The sequence below is a fragment of the Centropristis striata genome, chromosome 2 (assembly GCF_030273125.1).
Source record: "Centropristis striata isolate RG_2023a ecotype Rhode Island chromosome 2, C.striata_1.0, whole genome shotgun sequence".
Classification (NCBI taxonomy): Eukaryota; Metazoa; Chordata; class Actinopteri; order Perciformes; family Serranidae; genus Centropristis; species Centropristis striata.
The window spans coordinates 12,906,962-12,922,819 of record NC_081518.1 but is presented as its reverse complement, the minus strand read 5'-3'; the positions used below and the strand labels follow the sequence as shown (position 1 = coordinate 12,922,819).

The 15,858-nt window shown below is 37.7% G+C and overlaps 1 protein-coding gene across 3 annotated transcripts; it reads right to left on the bottom strand.

The window, feature by feature from the left end:
* Window positions 1-839: 839 nt before the first annotated feature.
* On the bottom strand, window positions 840-14,918 carry LOC131982432 (kinesin-like protein KIF23). 3 transcript variants are annotated; one of them, XM_059347041.1, is made up of 22 exons: window positions 14,856-14,918; window positions 13,898-13,964; window positions 13,507-13,635; window positions 13,262-13,367; window positions 12,900-13,036; window positions 12,693-12,805; window positions 12,382-12,552; window positions 10,801-10,913; window positions 10,280-10,401; window positions 9,704-9,806; window positions 9,489-9,568; window positions 9,225-9,344; window positions 8,980-9,139; window positions 8,729-8,890; window positions 7,823-7,989; window positions 7,508-7,681; window positions 6,695-6,907; window positions 6,148-6,459; window positions 2,687-2,769; window positions 1,930-1,990; window positions 1,653-1,693; window positions 840-1,530 (listed from the first exon to the last, which is right to left on the bottom strand). In XM_059347041.1, the coding sequence occupies exons 1-22, from the start codon at window positions 14,867-14,869 to the stop codon at window positions 1,515-1,517; spliced, it is 2,664 nt and encodes an 887-aa protein (XP_059203024.1). In that variant the 5' UTR covers window positions 14,870-14,918; the 3' UTR covers window positions 840-1,514. The 3 variants fall into 3 exon arrangements, with proteins under 3 accessions (XP_059203024.1, XP_059203025.1, XP_059203026.1); XM_059347042.1 differs by lacking the exon at window positions 6,148-6,459 and adding an exon at window positions 2,941-3,174; XM_059347043.1 differs by lacking the exon at window positions 6,148-6,459.
* Between the last annotated feature and the right edge of the window lie 940 nt (window positions 14,919-15,858).

The window sequence follows — 15,858 nt, the reverse complement described above, 5'->3', positions numbered from 1 at the left end:
TTCAGTTTGACATTTCTCACCTGTTGACAGACCAGAAATGTTGCACAAACAGTGATAAAGTGTAAACTTGTCAGCAAGTTGAACTGTGTGCTTAGTCTTAAAGTGAGCCTTTGACTTCAGGCTGAGTGGGTCGTTGTGGCTTTGACAGAAAGTCAGAGGAAGTGTGTGTTTGACCTCTAGCTTGTGGCGTTCAGTCTGTTTAAACAAGTTATTGACAGGAAGTCCGCTTGCCTTTAAGATTAATTATATAAAATTAACTGCATCATTTCCAGCACAACACAGATGCAATTAATTTCTTGGTGCTGTTAAATATCTTCAAAACCGGGCTTTTATAATCTATAAAATGTGATTTTCATTTAGATAAAGTGAAACTGATACTAAGGGTTCGTACAACTTTTCAACACCAAAGTTCAAGCACTTTTCAAACACATTCAAGGTACCTAGACCAACAGTTTCCAAACCCTTGAAGCCTTTGTCAATCTAACCATCAGCAATCAATGTATATTGACAATTTGTATATTTTACCAGCTGTTCATGCTAACTTTGTATGCTTTGATCATGATTTAATTAATAATTACCCAAGGGAATGCATGGTTGAAAACTCTGGATTATGTTAGAAAGAAAAAAAAAAAAAATCAAGCATATTCACAACCTTGAATACATAAAGGTTAAAATTAAACATTTTGCTAATATTCTAGACTTTGTACAAACCCTGTAGCATTTATTTAGTGTAGCCTTGTTTTCTTCTACTCACTTTGTAAAAATAAATAAAAAGTGCTGTTTGGATGTTTGAGGCTGAAATAATGGAGACACAGATGAAGAAATCATCACGGGGACACTTGTTTGTGTGTATTTGAATTAATTTAATGCCAGCAAAAGGGGTAGTGTGCAACACATCACCTATTTCAACAGAGGAAAAAAAGCTTCATAATACCTATTTACAGTTCGTCAGAAATTGATTTCAGCAAAGCCTAATGAGGGAGGTATTTACAGGCCTAAACTAATTCTAAAACAACTGTTCTGTTTTTTGCAATCAGCAATATACTGTAGTGTAACATCCAATAAATGAATAATGATTGGAAAAAAGCAAGCAAGGACTATAAAAGTAAAAAAAATACACATTTCTATTGTTCAAAGGCTCAAATATTCTAGTCTTTGGGTAGCAGTAAAAAGGCAGTGAAAATATTAAGTATTAAAACATTTATCATTTTGAGCTATTTAGTAAGTCCATGTCTTTAAGAAGTAATAAATCCAGCATTCAAAAAAGGAAAAAACTAATCCAGCATATGTGAATAGAAATGTTCTACATTGTTAAATCAATGTCATTTGGGCTGTGATTAAACTAGAATTGCACACTAATCATTTATAATAAGATCAGTCATAACAGAAAAAATGCCCCAACTCTCAAAAAGCTGCATAGTTTCACATGGTGGTCCCTTCACTGTCCCGACAGTCCGGCAGAATCTTGCATGTTTTCAAGAAGACAAAAAAAGTTCCTTCATATTCACAGCACCTCAAGGCTTTCTGCGTCTGGAAGAAAGAAAACAAAAAAGTAAAAACCTTAATAACTTCCATTTAAGTCCTATGCCACAGCTGGAATGTTATGCAACAATGTAAACTGTAGACATAAACACAAACTTTTATGGTCTTACTTTTGATATCCATAACTTGAACTTGTGCTTGGTACTGGAGGCTAAAAGGAGGAAAGGGTGGAACAGAGTTGACACATAATTTAGGATATCTTCATACAGAAAAGATCCAATTCATAATAAAATTTAAGAATTTTCATTGAAAAAAAAAAAAAAAAACACTGCCTAAAAGACGGTACCTGAGGATGTGTAGAAAAAAAATTAAATGGTATGTTTACTTGCACAGTAAAATTACCAGAAAAAATTGTAGTCAGATCAACTTAATCAATTAAGAGCTTACTCTGTTTTCCATGTCCTCAATTTGAGCTGGTCCTTCTCCAGACCCTGATCGCCTCTTGCGACTGAAACAAAACATTGAAATAATTAGAAGTTAATTAAACCCAACAACCCACAATTGATGTAATCAGAATCTGTTGACATTTTATTTGTGAGAACTAAAAACTTAAAAATAATGCATTTGAATTAGTGACTTTAAAACCTGTTAATATGAGCTTAATGACATTTTAACTGTTTACTTACAGATCTTTCATTTCCAGTTTTATCCATGCCACTGAATCTTTGATTAAATAATACCTAATAAATATTTCTGTTACAGGTTTTGGTATCAAAATTAGTTTTTATGTGAAATTAAAAAAAGAAAATACATTCTTGCATTGTGCAACAGTGCTTTTGGCTTGTTTTAATTTCAATACTCCTGTTTTAATCTATAAGCAAAACCTGGCAGCTGCATTTCTTTTGAATGTATTGAAATTATTGATTTAAAAAAGGTTGAGATGCTGTGTAAAACCTGAAAAAACACAACGTGATGCGTTGCTAACCTTTATTGACATATATTCAATTCAAACTGTACAGAGAATATTGTTTATTTATAGACGTCTTTCATGATCAACCGCATGGATCTTTGTAAATAGATGCTTATTCTGAATTTTGATGCCAACAATACATTTACACTGTTACTGTATAATTAATAATGTCACATTGCTCTGCACATATACACAAAAATATCACAACCTGTAGTACTTGGACAAGTACTGTACCTTGTTGGGCAGTCTTGTCTTAATGTCTCAATGTCAGTGAACTGCACAGCTTGTCCACCGGCTCTGGTCTTAAAAACATTTCCCTGAGGAAAATATGAGAAAAAAAAAATTTCACACAAAAGGCTTAAAAGAGAATACAGGTAACTCGAAGCAGTGTCCCAGTAGTACAAAATCAAACCGATGGTGATTAAGTCAAAGTCATGCAAATTATGAAATAATCTGAAGCCTCAAATTAAGCAATTAAGTAATTTTACCTTAATCAATTTGGTCTCGATCTCCCTGTCTGAGGCAAGCTCTTGATGTCTAAGCACGTACTTGTGGCATTTAGACAGAGCTTTCTCGTTCGGGGTTGACACCTTGATTGCATTGGGTATGATTGGCTGCATGACAGTGTCTAGGTCCAAATTAGAGAGTGGTTTGTGGTCTACCCATTTCTCTCCACCCGCAGAGTGAGAGCGCCTGTGCCTCGGATGAACCGGAGGGGCCGCCTAGTGTTCCCAGCGTGAGAAAGATGAAACCAGGAAGTTATCCACATGTGACACCAGCAGGGACCATTGAAAGTTTGTCGGGGTTAGTAATGAAGGTCGTTGGTTAGAGGGTGTTAGTTTGTGTTGAAAATAAATGTGCTACTGGAAGTCCAAGAGGGGCAGGGCATGTCCAACTAGAGAGAATATTTTTATATTTCAGGGGGAAATCCAAAATCCCAAACAGACAATATCCCGGCCTTCCAGTAATACATATTTTCATAAGGAAACTAAAATATAGTGAAAGAATTAACATGCAAAGCAGAGTAATAGTAGTGACAATTTTACAACAGAAAAACAGAATACACTTGTGGTTTGCAGGTTAAAGATGAAGGTATTCTAAGACACAGGGGGCATCAATTTGTTATAAAATGGCAACTGATAGAGTGAAGACTTGGACATAAGACTATTATAATGAGGATTGTGTTTTGGTCCCAACAAACAGAGCAGGTCTAGCCTGGCTAACGCCAGACTATATCACAAATATGGAAACGAGCTATTCATTTCTCTGTAGAGGAGGCGTGGTTTACGATCCGCCAGAGCCAATTATTAGGCGCTACGAATGTCTGTCATAAGCATCAGTAGGATTGGCTCTTAGCCAATCGTATCAGTTATACCAGATGACATATGTAGAGTGACAGAAATTGATGTTTACATAGCTAGACTAGCCCATCTCTACTTTGAGACAAAAATGCTAAATTCTGCTTCTGCAACGTTTTTCTGCAGCATGGTCTGGCTCTGGCTGCTCACAGTCTACCAGCAGTGTTGGTGTTGGTGTGTCTGAGAGTGTTGCTTGCTGCTTTGCTTCTCCAGTTCTCGCTTTCTGCAAGATTATTTATTTTTACGCCTCATTTCCCCCTCATGTCATTCAGCCACACACATCCACTGATTTTTATGGGCAATAGACAAGCTGTTGCGGGTCTCTGGGTGGCTCCACTGTCCCCCGGCTTGTTGCGAGATCAGCGGCGTTACAGCAGCGAGCGGTAGCAGGGCTAGTTGGTAGATTAGGCTTTTGCCAAATCCTGTCGGAAGCAAGGCTAAAACATCCTTTTTCTTGGTGAGACAGGAGTGTAAAGTCAAACATTGTTCTTCTTTTAAAATAAACTTTGGCTCTAAACTATCTAGAACACTGTCTACAGCTAGATCCAAAGAGAGCTTTGCATCTGCTGCAGGCATGTTGGATCTGTAAGAAAACTACAAGCTTCCATCTGTCGAGTAGTACGCGTCATTGTCTTGCCGTCCCTCCCCGTTCTGTGATTGGATCCCTAAAACAGGGCTAAGAAACGGCCATAGATTCCAGACTGTCTGCAGGTTCGAAATGAAATCGAGCACGCAAGGCAGTATGGGTATACCCAGGCTAGAGCAGGTCAGTGAGGAACCCGCTGTTATTTTGTTTGGTCCACTGTGGATAGAAGATTACTTCTCTACGTGGAAGTGGTTAAAGTCTGCATGATAATCAGACTGAATTGCTTGAATTGTTTCGTTTCACTTCATTAATCATTCATTATTTGAGATGTTGGCAGCAATTCAGAAATCTGGAACCTGGTGAGGCAAAACGCTCATTTGACAATACAAAAGCAAATAAAAAGCCTGACTCAGACTGTGACTGAAAGACCAAACAGTTGCACATGTGTGCATTTAGTGAAGAAGCCAAAAGTCTCTGTGTAGAACTGCAGGTTTCAATTTGTTGCTTTGGTCCACATGTGCACAGTCACACCATTTCTAACTCCAATCCATTAAGTCAAGTAAAGTTGTAGTACATTTGTACATGCAGGCATCCAAAACCTCGGCAATGTGTTTCAATCCCACAAAGACATGAAAATGAGCACCAGATGGACAGTACCTGGCCAGATTTTTTGATTATCGCAATTGATAAAAGTGGAACACCCAAGATGTTGTTGTGCAAGATCAACACTGATTACTTTCAGTGTTGAGTGCCACATCAAATCACTGTAGACAGAGGCCAACCAAGCCCCAACATTACAGTTGTATGTTAAAAGGCAAATTGAATAGTATTTTCTGTTGTTTATAAACACAACATTTAAAGCTGGCCCCTCTTCGTCTGAGTTGAGCAATCTTAAGTGTAGCTAGCTAACAGGCAAAGTACTTGTGTCCAGACAGGAGAATTTCATGAAGCTTCCTAAGCTTCCAAGTCAGAGGTTACGGTGTCATGCCTAGAAACGCCTCAACCACAGAATGAAAAGAAAAGAGAAAATAAAGGTAAAGGGTAAAATCTCTGCAGATACAGACACCACCACACACACACACACACACACACACATCTAGTGGGTCATAACTGATGATTGAGAGGGATTCTTTTTGTACAAGTCTCTATACTTTTCATTGTGTTAGCTTTATCGTTGGAATGTTTTGTGAAAGACTTTATGAATTGTATTTAAACATCATTACTACACTCTTTGTGCCTTCAAAGAATCCAATAACAATGTTTGCTTTAATTTTTATGAAAACCTGGTAAGTAAACATGCAACTCTATGCATGTCTTTGAAATTGTGTGAGATAGTTACATGAAAGCCTTTTCTTGGCTAAACAGGTATTTGTGTGTGTGTTTTTCCTAGTGGTGATAATCTGTTTTTGTCATTTTAAGTGGCGTTCTAGAAGTGCTTGATGATACAGCACAAGAAGCAATTGCAAAGAGCAGATGGCAACAAGCAACAGAACGTTCTTCAAACACTACAAACATGATATCACTACTGCTACTACAGAGGCGGAAGATGCAAGTCAAGAGAAATTACAAGCATGACAGAACAGTCTGCCTCTGCATCAGCCTACAACTGGTGCAGCGCTTCTATTGGATGCATTTCTAAACAAGCAAACATCTACGGGTGCAGCTCTACACTAAAGCAAGGCTTAAACTACAGACTCACAGAGAAAAACTTAACACATCGAGAACATCTAGGCTCTAACACACACACTGACCCTTGTGCCTGCCTCTAGGTCTAGCCCATAGACCTCAGTGTCTGCCACCCAGCGATGGCCTCTCCTGCGACCCACGCTGCTGGTGCCGTAAGATGGAGCGGGAGTCCGGCTCCTGCACTGGGGAGTCCCAGGGTGCCTAGCTTGGCTGCTTGAGTCTACAGGTAACCTGTTCTCCCAATCAGAGATGCAGGAGGCTACTGAGGGATAGGCTGAGGTGAAGGAGGAGGTGGAGGAGGAAGGGGAGGTGGAAGTAGGGTAAGGGTCCTGAACTGCCCTAACATTGGCTCGACTTTGGTGGTAAGGAGTTTGGTCCTGGAAAAGTGATGCGGAAAGGGAGCCAAGCATTGTGGATGTTAGGGGCTTCAGATGAACACAAAAACAGGGTGATTCAGAGAAGAAGCTGCTGTGTACAGAAAGCATATAAATCTTAAAATAAATTTTCAAGATGTTCATAATAATTAGTAACATGCAAAAATTTCACATCAAATCAATAAGAGAGTGATTAAGTGCACACTGATGGAAAAGGTGACGGAGTAAAAAAACTCACATGAAGAGGTGTTGGGGAGGCGGACCTCTTCTGGCGATCTCTCTCCCTCGATGGTCTTTCAGGCTTCTCTGGACGCTCAGTGGGAAACCCACCACCACTACCACCAGCGCCGCTGCTGCTCTCCGTCACTATGGCCTTGAGCTGCTTCAACTTTTCATCCTTCACCCACAACTTGTTCTGCATCTCCAGCTGCTTGGCATTCACTCTCCTCTCCTAATTAGAAAACACCAACGGGAAACAATTCAAAGAACAGCTCATTACTTTACGCAATATGGCTCAAATCCCTTGTTTCTAAATGAACATCGAGTTGACATTTTTATCAGCCACAAATTCCTTGCACCCCAGATAGTGTCTGAATTTAACCTGCTAAAGGTTTGAGGAGCAAAACAATGTGATATACTTCTACTAAAATCTGCTACAGCTTTTGCTTTTTACTGTATGCACAATTTAAATGACATATATAATATATATAAATATATAATATAATATAATATAATATATAAATATAGATAATTTTATATATATATATATATATATATATATATATATATATATATATATATATATATATATATAAAGTAGGAAGTATTATAATACACAGCAATATTTATGTGGGAAAAGGTATAATAATACTTTATAAAATGTATTTTGGCTTTTGTATCCTACATCCCATTCAGCATTCTATTTTTTTGTGTAAAGAACAGTAATTGTACAATATTTTGGTGCTGCTTCTTTTACTTGATTTAGAGTATGGGCGCAACTTTAAAAAACAAAGCACAAAGTAGTAAGACTACTGTAAATAACTCCACTTACACACTCCTTCTCCCACTTATGTTTTGCGTCTGTCACCATGCCCTGCATGCGCTGCTCCATGCGCCTCCTCTCTGATAGCTCTCTTTGGAGCCGCTGCTCCCGAGTCTCCAGCTCGTGCTGAAGTGAGCGTTTGTCCTGCTCATACATGTCTGTCGTCTTCTGCAGGATATCGATCTGAAGAGAAAAAAAAGCCAAAAAAGCAAATACAAGCTTTCTTAAAAAACAAGTGATTTCATACTTACTTTTGTCTGTTTAAATGTTGATAAACAAATGTAGAAGAGTAGAGTTAGATAGTTTTCCAAGTGATGGACATACCTTGTATTCAAGCATTTTGGATTTTTTCTCTAATCTTTCGAGCTCTGTCTTCTGGTTGTTGATGACTTTTTCTTTTTCGCCCAGTTTGCTTCGTTGATCATGGAAGAACGTCTCCTTTGCACTGAGCTGATTGTCAAACTGCTGAAGCATGGACTTCAGTGTACTGGCTGTAGAGTAAAGAAAACATTAATGCAAGCTTTACATTTAAACCACCGGACCAAATCGCTCATCCCAATTTAGTCAAGTCAGTAACCTAGAATAGGGGGTCATCTACCAATCTGAATCAGCCAGAGTTTTAATAAATGTTGCTTTCTAATAGGGTTGTCAAAAGTATTGATACTCAAAAAAGGATCGATACTAAAACGTTGTATCCGGATACGATACTCATTTTCAAAAGTATCGACATTAATTGACACAGTGTCAGTATACATAAGCATAGTTAATATGTTTACATAAATGTTGGTGACTGAAAAGTGTTTTCTCTCTTAAAGTCCCAGAATGAAGCAGAGAAAAGTCGACCAGCAACCAAACATCGACACACATAGCCGAAAATATTGTTCTAATTGTTATTGTATTTATTTATTTTTTTGCACTACCTCAGACCTGAAGCTTGTTATCATAGTTGCAGTTTCTTTTTGCACAACCGTTTTTTTATTATAAATATTTAACCTGTGGTTCTGTTAATTTTTACATGTTGCATTTTTCTTGTTAATAAAAATATTTATAAAATTTGGTGTCTTTTCTATCCTTGTGGTATCGAAAATGCTATCAAGTATTGAGTATTTTCCTGAGTATCTGTATTGAGTTGAAAAATTTAGTATCGTGACAACCCTACTTTCTAAAATCAGAAATGAAGTAGGTTTTAAAAACCAGAAGATTATTTTAGATGTAGAAAATCAGCCTAACCAGTTTTGTTGAACTGATCTGCCATCATCTGACGGACACGATGCCTCCTCTCCAGGACCTCGATCAGGCGGGGCAACGTCTGATCATCAGCTGGGTCCACCAGCTCACAACGAGGAATGGCTGGAAGGCTTTCCAATAGGTGGTTCAGCAGAGCTGGGTCATCTGCCGTTTGAATAAGAAATCATTTGTTGAAAATGAATAATAAAACAGCTGAACAATGAGCTAGTACTACAGATGTGAGGGTGATTTACCGGCGTCACTGGGACCCCCTTGCTCTTCCAGGCGACGTGACAGCTCATCTTTGAAGACCTGGTTTCTGTGTCTGCGTCCTGCAGCGAGGCCACAGATTGGCCGGTCAACAGGCCGCGCCACCTCCACCTCCTGCGTCATCTCTGCGAAGCGCATCACCAGCTGCAGAACATACAACAGAATACCATTAGAGATACACAAGATTTTACATTCAAGCCATTCTGCAACAACAAATGTGATGTTTTACCATAGTTTCGTCATAATCGTCAGCCTTTGGGTTGACACAGACGATCATTTTGACTTTTCCTTCTCCATCAAAGTAGTTTTTAAACAGGTGTGTAACTTTAGAGTCCCTGTATGGCACCATCTGGAAGAAAGTTAAGGCTCAGTGAAGCTGTAGCACTGGACAATTACCAATTATAACAACATGTATTAATATTGTATAACTCTACACAGAAATAAAGCAAAGCAATAGTTAAATAAAATGATAAGACATTTAAAAATTACTAACCTTATTCATTCCACACATCTGGTTTTCACGCAGGACTTCCATGCATGTGCGCAGTGTCATCAAGGACTGGTTAATATTACCTGTAAATCAGACAATATGAGAGGCATTTTGTGTCTGAACAAACATTACTGAAGACTAAAAGTCTGCAGTTACACAGAAAAAGCCTTTTTAATCGCCCCATACAGAAGCCCACAGTCACTAAGGACTGGACTGACCTGCTTCACGGAGACGGTTTCCCTCTGCTCTGGTTCTGCTGGTGCGCTCACTGCCTGCAAGGTCGACCAGACACAGCTGACTTACGTTCACCTGGTTTTTGTCCTGCAATTTAACAACAAGCTGTTAGCATCGCCAAACCAAATATCAACTGGAACCGTTAATATACTTGTCCCAGTGAAATTGAAAAGCAAAGCAGAGCTGGTTGAAAATAGGCAAGGTTTCCCTTTCATTTCTCCTTCATTCTCCTCATGATCCAACAACTGGTGAGGATGCGTGTCTGTAGCTCTGTATCATGCTAAATTTTAACTTTTCAGAGGTCCAATTGAAAGCTACGAATTCGATTTACTCCATTGTAAATGTACAAAACTCAAATATTCTGTTTCCCTAGGAAATATGCCCCAGCACAGATGCTAAAGAGGCTCTAACTTTCATTACACTGGGACTTTGAAAAACCGTAAGAGATTCATTCATTAGCTCTTTGAATAAACATTTGTCAAAGAAAAACATAACAAAATATAATTTATATAGGTAAAAAAAAAAACATTTTTCAATATGTAACTGGCACTGCATGACACCTGTAGAATGTGGTCCCCATCAGCATCAAGTGGTGCCTGAGCCAGCTTCACTGTGAACACACTGTGGGAGCGACTGGATTCACGGTTCAGTTCTGTGTTTGCTATCCTCCTTTTCTTTTGTCCTGGAGACACAGCAAAGCATCATTAATGCAAAGGCTGACATTAACAACAAGTGTAACAAACAAAGGTTAAATCGTTTCTCTATTAAGTTCACATATTCTTAGTTTTCAATTATTCCTGCTGATTTGATTTGTAAACTGAAAATGAATGCAGACAATGGCCACTGGAAGCTTTAACTCCATCAGCAGTACCAGTATCAAGATATCGGATACTCAAACTGGGAAACTTTTTTTGTTGTAAAACATACACTACATCTGAATTTTTTGCATTCCTTTTTTATTAATGTTTTAAACAGCGGCCCAGCTTTTTTGGAATTGGGGTTGTTTATTTAAAACCCAAACTAAGGTATGGTATGGTCTGCATGGTAAGGTAACACAAGAACGTGAATAATCACCACTCACCCTTCCAGAAGACTTCAAAAGCCTCCTCTTTAGATTTGACCTCAACTTCTGTGCAGCCGGCCACATACATGTTATGATTCTGATCTTCACGGAGAATCTTGGATTGAGGCGGTCTGAAACAAGGTCATGAAAAGAATCAACATAATGTGACAGAGTGATGTGTTGCTTTAGTAAGACAAGAAACAAAAGCTAAAATGACAAATACTTGATGTTAGTGTCAAGGTTAAAATAAAATACCTGTTTCTAGGGAGACACATTCAGGGGTACAGACACATGCACACTGGGTTTGCACAGAAGCTATAGCCATTCAGGGAAGTTACATGTCTCCACACTAAAAGCAACAGCAGGGAGCCAATCCTCATTGAAAACAGCCACCAAAATGACACAAAGCTAGAAAGCTACACCTGTGCTGTTTACAGGGCTTTGGATTAATGGGATGAAAATGTACTGATGATCTACTTGACAGCAGCTAAAGAATAAACAGAGTACTGTGGAATGTACGGTCACTGGCCACATACATGAACTCATTGTTCCGTACAGGCGTGCCTCCAGCGAGCCACCTAACAAAAACAGTGCATGTGTCAACACAAAGTAAGTGTCTCAATGAACTTATTGGGCAGGTATGGTAAATTAACAGTCAAAGTTGTTGTAATGCAGACATACATCGTTACACAACTAGGTCCTTCCAGACCAACTCTCCTAGACCTCACAGTTCATGTCATGGATTTATTGAGAAGGAAAATCGTGTGAAAACTGCTACATATCTACTACAAATACTGTAGTATTTTTCTTTTATTGTTCTTGCAGTGTTAAAAACTCTAATGATGATAAGCAACATGTGTTTTATGTATCGGCAAGGAATATTAATACTTAATTAAAAAAAAACATTCAAGTCAATTAATATAATCCTTCTTGTGAACTATCAAAATATCTTTAAAAACTAGAGTTTTCAGCTCAGAAGCTACATTATATTTTGCAAGATCTGTGGCACTCAATTGTTTAAGCAGGACCTCATAACTTTTAGATGTGACAGAATTTACATAATATTACACAGAATCAAAATTTGGTTGCAAGAAAGTAAAAAAGCTAGAGATTGAGATGTTTTTTTCATTTTTGAAATTTAAAGGATTCCTCATTCAGGTATAAAACGTATTTGATTTGAACAACTATTCCCATGTATACATGCTGCAAATTATCCTGAAGGTTTCTTTGATGTTCAATGCAAATTTTAACCCAAACCAGTAACACTTTGAATACACATACAAAAATGAATAAATTAAGCTCAGATGGCCAAACTGATAAAGGTAAAAAGATATTTGGAGTAAATCTTGAATTTAATAGAACTTTCCAACAGACTTTTCTTTTTCAAGAAAAATCTATGACATGAAGCGGCCGGTCCCCAGTGAGTTTGCATGGAAAGACTCAACTGCTTAATCATTTGTAGCGTGTAATTGTGTGGATACATTTGTAGACCGAGCAATCTCATACATGAAAAGCACCAGAAATAACCTGGGAAAAAAGTGTTGTACAGAAAACCCACCAATATGATCGACTGCACTGATTCAAAATATTTTGTCTTACTTTGGTCTGATTGGGTCAAACGGAGCATCTTCAAGGAGATCATAGATATAGTTGTTGTAGATCTCGATGTAGGAGACAAAAACGCTGTAACAGCAGTCTTCATCCACACTCTCAGATTTACACGCCTCCTCTGAGCTGATCATATCCGCAATCTCTGGGTCGGCCCTCTGCCTAAAACCAAAATAAATGAAAGATGATTAACAACTATGAACATGTCGTTTTAAATTGAGTTTCCTCTAATTTAATATGTACTTGTCACTCCATAGTCCTCAATAGTACAGAAGGTAAAAAGTTAAGTTACTCATGACTACCTGGAGGATGTCGTTTTGGGCACCGACTGCTGACTGTCTCGTTTCTGTCTCTCCAGGAGAGCATCAACATGACCCTGGATCTCCATCCCATTTTTGTCATCTGGTCTAAACACCTGAAGAAGATTTAAAAAAATCAAGTGCATGAGCCATCACTTTCTAAAAATATGCACATTAAGATGCTTTAATGAACTTTAATTAAAAACATACAAATCTTTTGGCCTGAAAGGGGCAGATGCTGTTGAAGAGCATGTCTAAAGAGCGGGGGAGGAGTCCACCTTCACCAGGTGTGCCAGTCATGGTGAAGGTCTTACCACTTCCAGTAACGCCATACGTAAACAGCAGACCTACCAACAAGGAATATCACATATCACAAATAATGGCTGATATACTATATATAATGTCGGTCAGACAAAACTTATGTGTGATTATATATATATATATATATATATATACCAATTATTGAAATTGTTTAACACCTTTTCTGATCAACATTTGAGAGGACACAGTCAATTTATATGATTCTTCAGTGCACATTACACATTTCATACCTCAAAAAACAATTCACTTACCATTTTTACAGTGAATAAGGTCCTCTACCAGAGGCTTGGCAACATCCTCAAACAGCTCCATTTGAGTAGTATGAATACCAAATACTTTTTTAAAGGAGTACTGGGTCTAAAAGATAAACAAGGAGCACATGCGAATGACACTCAACAGAAAAGAGCAATTTTTATCATCGTCGTGTATTCAACCTCCAAGAAAATATCAGGTCTTGACTGAACAAAATCAGCAAGGAGGACTGTTACACAAGTACCTCTTTGTATTCCCCATTACGGTTTGCTTTGAGGCCATCGGGAGGATGGAGCTGAATCGTGGAGCTGCTGATCATCTCAACACAACATTCTTCATCTTCTCGTCCAAGTGGACGTATACGACAGTATACCTAAATAAATAAATCAATAGATGAGGCCTACTGTGATGAAGTCATTCCAACTGGAAGAATACATTTGTATACAACTGATTTGAATGCATCTTGAACACTCAATGACCCTATGATGAACATCAAATCTCTCCTAACACAAATTCACAAGTTTGATATCTTGTGTTTGTAAGAATCAATCAAGAGCACAATGTAAATTCAGTTTTAGCGAAATTTCTTTTTATTTTCTTTTGAGGGCTTAAAGACGTAAGCTGTGTCCACTTACTCCAACAGGATCTTTGTCAATGTTGGATGCCTTTTTTTGGCCATGTCTCCGAGGAGTCTTCCCTTTGCTGTAAGTGATAAAATAATACAAAATCAATGTCAAAAACAAAAAGAGTATGCTACATCATATTCATTAGACACATGACTAATTAATAACCCAGATAATTCAAGTAAATTACATCGCAATAAATGGACACCTGAACATTACTTTTGTTCACAGCCTGAGGTCCCAATTAATATCCAAACCCTTGCAAACCAAACTCAAAGATATTTGTTTATGGCTTCGTGGCAGGAAGCCAGAGGTTGGAAGAATTTATATATTTTAACATAGAATCTCCCTATAATTGTTAATGAAGGCCCAAAGCCAGATTATGGAAATATACCAAAGCAGACCAAAAGTGACTGTCAACGATACATAATCTATGGCTACATAGGTATGACAGCTGCAGAAATTACCTCATACTTTTGGCCATATAGTGTAATATTTAGTGATGCGTCTAATCGCTTCTTTCGTTTAACTTACTCTTACTTACTCACGTCATCGCTAAGTAACGTTAACACAGCCAAATTAGCTCAGGTGTTACCTGCCAACGACAATTCACAGGTGACGACCACGATCAGCAAATATATATTGTTCATGAAATTTGCCACTTTAACCTTAAACCAAGCAGAAAATTTGGATAGCATTTTTAACGCTTTCATAGATATATTACATAAATTGGTGACAGATTAGCTGTAATCAACTGTAAAGTGAATGCTGAGCTCGTAGGCCAGTTGGCAACAGTGAACTAGCGTTAGCATTAGCTGGTTAAACGGCGAGCTAACGATATGCGAACAGTCTTTTTCTACAGAACAGCCGCTACCAGTTAAGTTGCATGAAACGTTTGGTTTTAACATACAGCGTAGTCTCAGATTATTTGCTGTTCGTCGAGCTAAACATAAAATACGGTAATACTCACTTTGGTCTCTGCATTGTTTGTGTTGTTAAACTCCACCGAGCGCCTCTTCTCGATTTGAAAATTCCCTCTGTAAAACGTTTTTCCGAGTGGCTGATATTTCAGCCAATCACAGAGCAGACACGGCAGTGAGCAGCGGAAGTCCCGCCTCCGGCACCGAGCCCTGTGTTAGCTCCATTAAACTGTGAAATATTACTAATATAACTTGTTTGATTTACAGCATTTGATAAATTTAAATTACTTAATTAACTGAATATTAATCATAGTTATCAGATTCACAGGCCGAGTGGATATATACAGTACAGGCCAAAAGTTTGGACACACCTTCTCATTCAATGCGTTTCCTTTATTTTCATGACTATTTACATTGTAGATTCATCAAAACTATTAATGAACACATGTGGAATTATGTACTTAACAAAAAAGTGTGAAATAACTGAAAACATGTCTTATATTCTAGTAAGCAAAGGGTGGTTACTTTGAGGAATCTAAAATACAAGACATGTTTTCAGTTATTTCACACTTTTTTGTTAAGTACATAATTCCACATGTGTTCATTCATAGTTTTGATGCCTTCAGTGAGAATCTACAATGTAAATAGTCATGAAAATAAAGAAAACGCATTGAATGAGAAGGTGTGTGTCCAAACTTTTGGCCTGTACTGTATATATGATAAATCAAGCAATACAAATTATATATAGAAACAAACCCCAACATCAGTCACTTTCTTAATAATAGCCTATTCAATTATATACCAATTTATAAAAATTGCAAATAAAAAATATTTAAAAAGAGATTATCAATTGAAATGACATGACTGCACATCTTTACCTGTATATTTTCTTCTTTTTATATATATTATCATGTATCAATGCAAATTATAGTGGGATTTAATGGCACTATGTTCCACTTTTTCTTGTATTTGGCTTATAATTGTTTCATTTGATTAAAAAATTTAATTGATACTGTCTCTTACAAAACAAACTTAACGTGCATTAGAATGACA